The sequence below is a fragment of the Sander vitreus genome, chromosome 21, assembly GCF_031162955.1.
Source record: "Sander vitreus isolate 19-12246 chromosome 21, sanVit1, whole genome shotgun sequence".
In the NCBI taxonomy this organism is placed as follows: domain Eukaryota; kingdom Metazoa; phylum Chordata; class Actinopteri; order Perciformes; family Percidae; genus Sander; species Sander vitreus.
Window position 1 is genome coordinate 14010288 of NC_135875.1, and position 9903 is coordinate 14020190.

General features: G+C 41.3%; 1 protein-coding gene across 1 annotated transcript; it reads left to right on the forward strand.

The window, feature by feature from the left end:
• On the forward strand, positions 1–9536 carry LOC144536761 (uncharacterized). Its single transcript, XM_078280026.1, has 5 exons — positions 1–222; positions 3810–3994; positions 5061–5080; positions 5562–5606; positions 5741–9536. The coding sequence occupies exons 4-5, from the start codon at positions 5567–5569 to the stop codon at positions 6928–6930; spliced, it is 1230 nt and encodes a 409-aa protein (XP_078136152.1). The 5' UTR covers positions 1–222; positions 3810–3994; positions 5061–5080; positions 5562–5566; the 3' UTR covers positions 6931–9536.
• The last annotated feature ends 367 nt before the right edge of the window (positions 9537–9903 follow it).

Sequence of the window (9903 nt, forward strand, 5' to 3'; positions counted from 1 at the left end):
TCTAGGCCTAGGCCTACATCGAAGGTGGAAACCCGAAACTAGGCTACTGCAGAAATACACGGAGCACAAACGGGACACATCTGCCACTGCATGCCCACAGCAGAGCGCGTCCTTTAAAACCTGAACTGCACAGACCACGGAAGGCGCGCTGCAGCAGCTCTGTGGTCTGTGCCGCTGCTCGTCTCTATTTTTACAGCGAGAGTGGACATAAGCGACGCACAGGTCAGCTTCAGAGCTCCGTGTGTTTGAGTCTGACCCATAGACTGGTAACGTCACGAACTTCAAACTAAATCATTAGTTTTGTTAAGAAATTCTAAAAGACGCGATCGTTTGATTTCTGAGGAGGAAGGAGAGGCTTGGTCCAATTGAAATAATTAACAAAAGGTTTAATAAACAACATGATGAAAATGACAAGACAGAAAGCAAATGTTACACTGCAGCTAACAGCGGACTGAATCATGCTTCTTCTTGATGGAGTCACATAATAACAGTCTTGTGACATGACAAAACAATACACTGTAAAACACTGCCAGCAGTGGACTGCAAAAACATGCCTGGGCTCCAATTATTCAATACTGCAATGGTATTCTCTTCCTCTACTTTGCGGAATATGCAGGTCATTAACTGCATATGGAACAAAAAAAACTTAAAACCGATAGACTTTGGGGTCAGAGGTGCTTACAACTGATGGTTTCGAGTGGGGGGGCGGGGCGTAGCTAGGCGGAATGAGGGAGAGAATACCATTGCAGTATTGAATAATTGGAGTTCAGATGCAGTTTTGTAATTTTCTAAATTTCTGATCCTCTGAATAAAAACAGAAAATTGGAAAAAAGTTTAAAGATCCAATTTTTTAATTTGTCAAGGCGGGAAAAAAATGAAAAATTGGATATTGGAACCCATTTTTCTGTTTTTCCAAATGTCCGTTTGTGCTTAGAAAATTGAACTGGTAAGCGTTACACTGACCGACACGGCGCCCCCAACACATTTGACGCCCTAGGCAATCGCCTAGTTCGCCTATAGCAATCATCGGCCCTAGTTACACCCATAGACAGTATGAGGTTACACCCATAGGTTACACCAGTTACACCAGGACAGCCATTGACTCATCATAAACACTTCCTGCTGCACCAAACTGTGGGGTTCCATTTGTGCCAAAATTAAGTCAAAATGCTTACTGTCTATATGTGTCTATGTCTATGGCTTACTGTCAATGTCTATGTCTATGTCTATGCTTACTGTCAATGTCTGTCTATGCTTACTGTCAATGTCTATGTACAGTCTATGCTTACTGTCAATGTCTAAGTCTATGTCTGTCTGTCTGTCTAGATGTCGATTGCTCACATGACTCAACATTTGTCTGTGTCAACTCAACTCCTGTCGTCTGTTGCCCTCTTTGTCATTTGACTGTGTTGTCTTGCTGTGTCATTGCACTCTGACGATGCTTTGTGTCGTTGCACTCTGCCGATGTTTTGTGTCGTTTCACTCGATCGATGCTATGTGTCGTTTCACTCGGTCCTTGCTATGTGTCGTTTCACTCTGTCGTTACTATGTGATGTTTCAATGTATTAAGATTGTCGTCCTAATGTGTCGACTTCCTGTTAACAAGTTGAGAAGATTTCCCAGCTAAACAAGGGGAATGTTCCACACATGGTAGTCTGCAGCCATAGCAACAGAACCTGCCATTATTATCTAAAGCAATTATTGCAGATTATTGTTTAAACTTCCAGCGGAGCTTTTCGTGCATCCCTGTGGAGGCTGGGGGCATTGAACCTGAGTGGACAATGTTCAAAGTTTCCATTGCTGAAGCTGCGGCGGGGAGCTGTGGTCTTAGGGTCTTAGGTGCCTCAAGGGGCGGTAACCCACGAACACCGTGGTGGACACCGGTGGTCAGGGAAGCCGTCCAACTGAAGAAGTCATTCCGGGATATGTTATCCCAGAGGACTCTGGAGGCAGTTGCAAGGTACCGAAGGGCCCAAAGGGCTGCAGCCTCTGCCATGAAAGAGGCAAAGCAGCGGGTGTGGGAGAAGTTCGGCGAAGACATGGAGAAGGACTTTCGTTCAGCACCAAGATCCTTCTGGAAAACCGTTCGCCACCTCAGGAGGGGGAAGCGGGGAACCATCCAAGCTGTGTACAGTAAGGATGGGACGCTGTTGACCTCAACTGAGGAGGTAATAGGGCAGTGGAAGGAGCACTGTGAGGAACTCCTAAATCCAGCTAATACGCCCTCTATGGTAGAGGCAGAGCTGGAGGATGATGGGGGATTGTCGTCAATTTCCCTGGTGGAAGAAGCTGAGGTAATTAAACAACTCCACAGTGGCAAAGCCCCAGGGATTGATGAAATCCATCCAGAAATGCTTAAAGCTCTGGGTGTGGAGGGGCTGTCTTGGTTGACATGCCTCTTCAACATTGCGTGGAAGTCTGGGACGGTGCCAGTGTAAAGTAGTGGCAGACCGGGGTGGTGGTTCCCCTGTTCAAAAAGGAGGACCAGAGGGTGTGTGCCAATTACAGGGGTATCACATCATAGTCGGGGTGGGGAGGGGTTTCAGTTCGGTGGGCTGGGAATCTCATCGCTGCTTTTTGCAGATGATGTGGTCCTGATGGCATCATCGGCCTGTGACCTTCAGCACTCACTGGACCGGTTCGCAGCCAAGTGTGAAGCGGCTGGGATGAGGATCAGCACCTCTAAATCTGAGGCCCAGCGGGTGCGGTATTACATTCAATTTATCACACCGTTGCGACGAAAAGAGAGCTGAGCCAGAAGGCAAAGCTCTTGATCTACTAGTCAGTTTTCGTTCCTACCCTCACCTATGGTCATGAAGGCTGGGTCATGACCGAAAAAACAAGATCCAGGGTACAAGCGGCCAAAATGGGTTTCCTGAGGAGGGTGGCTGGCGTCTCCCTTAGAGATAGGGTAAGAAGCACAGTCATCCATGAGGAGCTCGGAGGAGAGCTGCTGCTCTTTTGCGTCGAAAGGAGCCAGTTGAGGTGGTTTGGGCATCTGGTAAGGATGCCCCCTGGTCGTCTCCCTAGGGAGGTGTTCCAGGCACGTCCAGCTGGGAGGAGGCCTCGGGGAAGACCCAGGACTAGGTGGAGGGATTATATCTCCAACCTGGCCTAGGAACGCCTCGGGATCCCCCAGTCGGAGCTGGTTAATGTGGCTCGGGAAAGGGAAGTTTGGGGTCCCCTGCTGGAGCTGCTCCCCCCGCGACCCGATACCGGATAAGTGGACGAAGATGGATGGATGGATGGATACTGTTATTATTATTTTATATCTCGCCTATACTGCAGCTCATTCAGATTACTTTTAGCCAACTTTCCTGCTATTCTGATTGCTCTTATTAATGTGGCAAGCTGTTTGAAAATAATTTGCAATAATTGCTGAGATGGGATAATAATGGCACAGTTGACAATTGACACAGTCAAATGACAAGGAGGGCAACAGACGACAGGAGTTGTTGACAGACAAATGTTGAGTCATGTGAGAAATCGACATAGACAGACAGACATTGACAGTAAGCATACATAGACATAGACTTAGACATTGCCAGTTAGCATAGACATAGACATTGACAGTAAGTATAGACATAGACAGTAAGCATAGACATTGACAGTAAGCATTTCGACTAAATTTTGGCACAAATAGAACCCCAAAGATGGGAATGTATTCAGTTTTGCAGGTATTTAGTCGTGAACCAAATATTCTCATCCTTTCTGAGAAACTATATTAAATAAATAAATTATGATGTCTGTCATGCTCCTTTCTTACTGTCAGGCGTGAGTAACTCTATTTCTGTTATCTCTCTGACCAGATGAACCTTGTGTAACCCATGGATGGATAATCCAGGCAGATCACAGCCTGAGACCCTCCTCCACTCTCCTCCACCAGCACTATCACCTCTAGTGTAGGTGTAAAGACTTCTAAATGAAGTTCAACACACAACTTTCATCCAACAGAGGATGTATCCCAATCCCTGTTAAAGGAATACTTCTACAGGTAATATGCTTATTCAATTTGTTGTCAAGAGGAAGATAAGAAAATCAATACAACTCTCATGTCTGTATAGTAAATATGTAGCTAGAGCCAGAAGACGTTTAGCTCAACTTAGCATAAAGACTGGAAACAAAGGAAAGGTTTGTTTAATCCATATAAAAAACAAAAGTGTTAAAATGACAATTTTTTATTGTATAAAGTCTGTTTGACCTTAACCGCTGTTGACCACTGTGAGTGAAAGTTGAATGAAAAACAAATAACTTGTGTTTCTTAAGTTCTAGAAGTGTACGATAACACATTGGCCTCATATTGAGACTAGACAAAAAAGATCTTAGCTTCGCAAAAGATCAGCATGCAGATGCAGCTACTAGGTTTGTTACAAAACACAGTTTGAGTAAGACCCCCCACATTTACATGTATCATTATTACTGTTTTTAATGCATAACTTAAAAGGAACTGATGGGCTACATTTCACTGAAATTGTATTTTATATAATTTTAAGTGACAAATAAATTGATTGATTGATTGATTGATTGATTGATTGATTGAGTGAGTGAGTCTCTAATATGTAGCTACTGCTAGCAACATAAGCATTGTAGCTAAGGTGGCACGCTAGAACAACATATATCAGACTTTGGCTACATAGGCATTAAGATCAATTCATTGTTGGTTTTGGTGTTTTCATAGGATTTATTGACACAAATAAAACCATTAATATATAAAAAAGTGTTATTTCCCCACTGTGGATCAATAAAAAGTATAAAATTAAAATAAAAAAATATTAAAAAATAATAATGTATCAGTATCAGTGTAGTTCTAGAACTAAAAAAAAAGAAGAAAAAAAATAGAACCGTAGAATCCTAGAACTCTACGTGTCATACAGTTTATGGCATCACAATAAAATGGAGCTTTTACACTGGAGCTACAGAATTCTGCTGCGACAGATCATCACTCAAAACACATTACAGCACCTGTTATTTATCGCAGGAGACTTTTTTTTCCACCAATAAATATTTTTGCGACAGAACCCCATTCATTTGTAACTGGTCTGTGATTTTTTGTTTTACAGGCCAGTTCTCTGAAAGTAAGGTAAGTCTATAACCTTGTGCATAGGATCATTCCTCAATAATCTAGTCTATAATTTAAGTAATAACATGACTCTGCTGGCGTCTACTTAATTAGCCAGTCATAGTGTTAAATTAAGTTTGTTTTGCAAAACTTGTTCATTATTTAAGAATTGCAATACTATGCTGGTAGGGGATTGTATTTTTGATAATCATATTTAGTCTTGTTCACAAGGAATGACTTGGAAGGAAGTGTTATTGAATTCAACAAAACGTTGGCACAAATTGTGAGACTTGTGCGTGCTAGATATTGTGGGGACAAATATCTTAATATGATCACATTATAAGGGGAACTCCTACTAGATAAGCTGTCAGTGTAACATGTGCTAAATGTAAACTTTGAAGGTTTTAAGTTTCAGAACTAAAATGTAAATATTTGCAGTAGGATGGACATTATATTGTGATACGGTAAGATCATTTTAGATTTCTTTGTCTGACCAATTTAGTCAAAATGGATGAAAGAGGAGATGGGGAGCACAACGGTAGAAATCGTAAGTACTTGGTTCATCATTTTACACAGACTTATTTGATGTACAGTCTTTCCAAAAGCTATTTAAGGCAGATTGGTTTACAAATTAATTCAGGAATTGAAATTGGTAATATAATTCTCTACCTGATCTTGCAGGCAGAGAGCTTCACCTGCATTTATTTCCAAGAGGAGATCGGCCACCAGCCGATCAACTTCATGCTGGAGTTATTGCCTGGATGGAATTTCTCTTTAATAATGAACAAGAGGAGCCCAACTTTGCTGTGTTAGTAGACTTGTTGAACCAAAATGACGCTGACGACAATGATAACGATGAAAACCAGGGTGACGAAAACCAGGACGATGAAAACCAGGACGATGAAATCAATGAGAACCCGGACAACAATGAAAACCAGGACAATGAAAACCAGGACGATGAAATCAATGAGAACCCGGACAACAATGAAAACCAGGACGATGAAAACCAGGACGATGAAATCAATGAGAACCCGGACAACAATGAAAACCAGGACAATGAAAACCAGGACAACAATGAAAACCAGGATAACAATGAAAACCAAGATAACAATGAAAACCAGGATAACAATGACAACCAGGATAACAATGACAACCAGGACAACAATGAAAACCAGGGTGATGAAAACCCGGACAACAATGAAAACCAGGACTATGAAAACCAGGACGACAATGAAAACCAGGACAACAATGAAAACCAGGACGACAATGAAAACCAGGACTATGAAAACCAGGACAACAATGAAAACCAGGACTATGAAAACCAGGACGACAATGAAAACCAGGACAACAATGAAAACCAGGACGACAATGAAAACCAGGACATTATTGAAAACTATGACAACAAAGAAAACCATGACAATGACGAAAACCATGAAATCAATGAAAACCATGACAACAATAATAACATTGTCAACGATGACAACAGTGGTAACCATGACAACATTGACGCCATCCACAACGACAATGTTTATAACAATAATGAAAATGCAGAAGATGCTGGTGCTAGTGCTTGGGTTGAGGTTGGAGTCAACCAGGGTGTAGAAGATGACGACCCCCTGCCTGGAGGATCCAAAAGAAGGTCAAGAGAGGAGGATGGACAGGACATTGAAGAGAGAAGCAGCAAAAAATACAGATGGTGGGATGAGTTTGCTGAAAGCAGCACTGACAGTGACACTGACAGCACTGACTGTGACAATTTCAACAAGAAAATGTTAAATAGTCCAGTCAAACATACTAAGGTTGCTGAAGAAGACCCTCTGCCTGGTCCATCCAGGAAAAGGACAAGAAAGAGTGATAGAGTCGAAAATTAGAGAAGCAGCAAAAAATCAAGACGGTGTTACGAGTTTGCCGACAGCAACTATGACACTGTTACCGTCACAACTGACAACGATCTTGCTCACAGTAGTGGCTAATTGACGTGGCTAAAGATGCAGGTACTGCGGAAGAGACTGACAAGGAGGAGGAGAAGCACTGCCAGGAGGATCTAGAAAGAGGTCGTGGTAGGACGATGAGAAAGAGCAAACAATTCAAATGTTAAGATGAGACACCAGCGATGAAGACTGACGCCAGCAGTGAGATCAGATTATTAGATACGTTTTGACTTTTTTTAACCCTACTCTACTCCACTATGTTAACCAATTTCTCCTTTCTTTATAATGTTGTCTTACCCAAATACAAATTGTAATTTTGCATACACATTCAGTATATTAGGCTATAGGTAAGACACACAGTGAGATAAAAATGCCCACTTTTGGCACCCATTTGCTTATCGTCCTGGAGGGGGATCCCTCTTTGAGTGGACCCTCCCGAGGTTTCTTCCTTCTTTTTTTTACCTCCTAATGGGAGTTTTTCCTTGTTCTCATTGAGGGTCTAAATGTGCTGAAACACCAAGGAGATCGTCGGCTATTGGTCCAAGTTGGTTAAATATTCTACATTGTTGTTGAGGAAAAGAAATTATTTTATGATAGAAAACCGTTAAAACTATCCACTAAGCAAATTAGTGCACAAGAATAAAAATGGTAGTGAGGAAAGCAAGGAAATGACTGACTGTCGAGAGGGCACACACAGAAGGCTGTTCGCATTTTCATCTTCATCTCAATTTGATTAATCCAATACACATAGTTTTAAATGTCCCTTTTTTCATGTTTAACAATTTTTCTTTTTTTAAACAAAATACAAAACATACAACTCGCAACATGAACAAATCCCCCCTTTCCGTCATTACTACCCACCCAGACAAAAATCAAGATGACACAGTAACTACAATATTCCAGACCATTCCACAAATAATAACAAAAAAGCAATAAACCAAATAAACATATGTATAAATGAACAACATAAGACCATCATACACAACTATCCCCAGCACAAAGCTTCTTAGGAGCCCTCCAGAAAGTTCAGGTACTTTCCCCTTTTCTAGTATATACATCCAATCTGGCAAACCATTTATATGACATTTTTTCAAGCACTGCCACTGTAGCCATCTCACAAGCCCACTCCTGGATTGACGGCACCCCTTCATTCTTCCATCCTGTTAAAATAATCTGTCTAGCTATCATCAAACTAGTCTGGACCCATCTTCTTATGTGCTTATCCTTCCCGTTTAGGATTAGGATAGCATCTCCCAGAACAAATAATCTTGGGCTGAATGGAACCTGGGTCCTTGCAATCTGACATAGGTTATCATGTATCCCGGTCCAAAATTCCTGGACCTTATCACAGGACCATAGGACATGAAGTAATTTGCCGTCTTACATTTCCAACAATTTGGTGTGTCTTTCAGACCAATTCTAAAAAATCTGGAGGGAGTCCAATAGAACCGATGCATAATCTTGAACTGAATGAGGCGCAACCTCACATTGTGTGATTAAATGTTCCTTTTAAAAAAGGTTTGAATTATTGGAATAACTATTTTTGCACATTATGTCCATAAGAGGGCAAACATACAAAGAGACACATAATAACTGGTGTAGCCTATGTATATTTACAATTTTGACATAAACATGTCTAATAGATCTACATACCTGAACATTACATATGACATAACTTAATATAAAAACTGTATGCCTCTCTTCCTCTCTCCCTCCGCACCGTGGTTGGTGCTAGACTGACAACTGAGCTCCCTAGCAAGCATGTTAGCTAACTAGCCGGCCGACCACTAAAATAGTAAAATTTATCTAGGAAAGCACATTACTGTTGCCAGATGAGTGACAAATTTGTCTGGCGTATTTTCTGTAACCAGTGCAGCATGAAGGCATTTTAGGTGAAATTAGCAAGCTAGCTAACAAGCCAGCCAGTCACAGCGAACTGCTCTGTCCCACCGCTTCCCACCGCAGGGAAACTTCTTTGCTGAGAGAACAAATAACATGAATCCGGTTTCCCTTTTTGAATGACGAACAGATTGTCGCCGCCTGCTGGCGTGGAGAGTATTAAACATGCTAGTTAGCTGTCAAATTTTGTCTTTGCGGTGTGTTCAAGCAAATATTCTCTATAACTAAAGATAGCGCATTACACGCTGCGCCAATGGTATGAAACACACTTCCTGTCTCCTAAATGGTTGTGACCTCGGTTAAAAGTGTAGTGAACTTTGTGTGGATTGATGAAAAGTTATTTTTGTTGTTATATTTGTATAATTTATTAATATTTTCTTTTGCTAACATTAGATAGCTATTTACACGGCTAAAAGCCATATTTAGTATTATGGAAATTAGTTTATTTTATTTTAGTTGACGTTAGCTTATCTGTGTTGCAAGATCTTGCGAGAGTTTGTTTCTGAGACAGAAACAGGCCTCGAACAAAGTTAATTTTCTCCTGATTTGTCCGTCTGAAAAATGCCATTTTAAAGTCAGAATGTGGTTTGTGAAAAATTGGTCCTTGGTGACTATGGGGCGAAATAATCATAATAATCATAATCTGCGTTCACGTTCACTTCTCCCATTGGACTCAATACACCCAGGATCAAGAGGAGTGGCAGTGGCGAAACCCACGTGACACAAATACAGGAAATTACGAGTTGGGGCGTCTCGTTTCTAAACTGTCTCTGCATTAGTCCTTGCGGTTTGTGTTCAAGTGCAACTTTTTGGCCAAGACACAGGTGTCGTGAGGAGAAGCCATAGTCAACCTTTGTCGCAACTAGTTCTTTGGCGTCTGCTTGGTGTGTTAGCACCTTAAGGTGTAGGTGGGTTTCAGTTTAATTTAATTTAATTTAGTTAGTTTTGTTTATTATCCTTTTGAAAATTGAATGTGTGCAATATTAAAAATCTCTCTGTAAAGACTTAATACAT

What these genes read in the sequence shown, in the direction of transcription:
- LOC144536761 (XM_078280026.1), top strand. Translation starts at nt 5,567, where the DNA reads ATGGATGAAAGAGGAGATGGGGAGCACAACGGTAGAAATC. An exon ending in GGAGCACAACGGTAGAAATC is followed by an intron (nt 5,607 to 5,740) that starts GTAAGTACTTGG and finishes CTGATCTTGCAG; the next exon opens with GCAGAGAGCTTCACCTGCAT.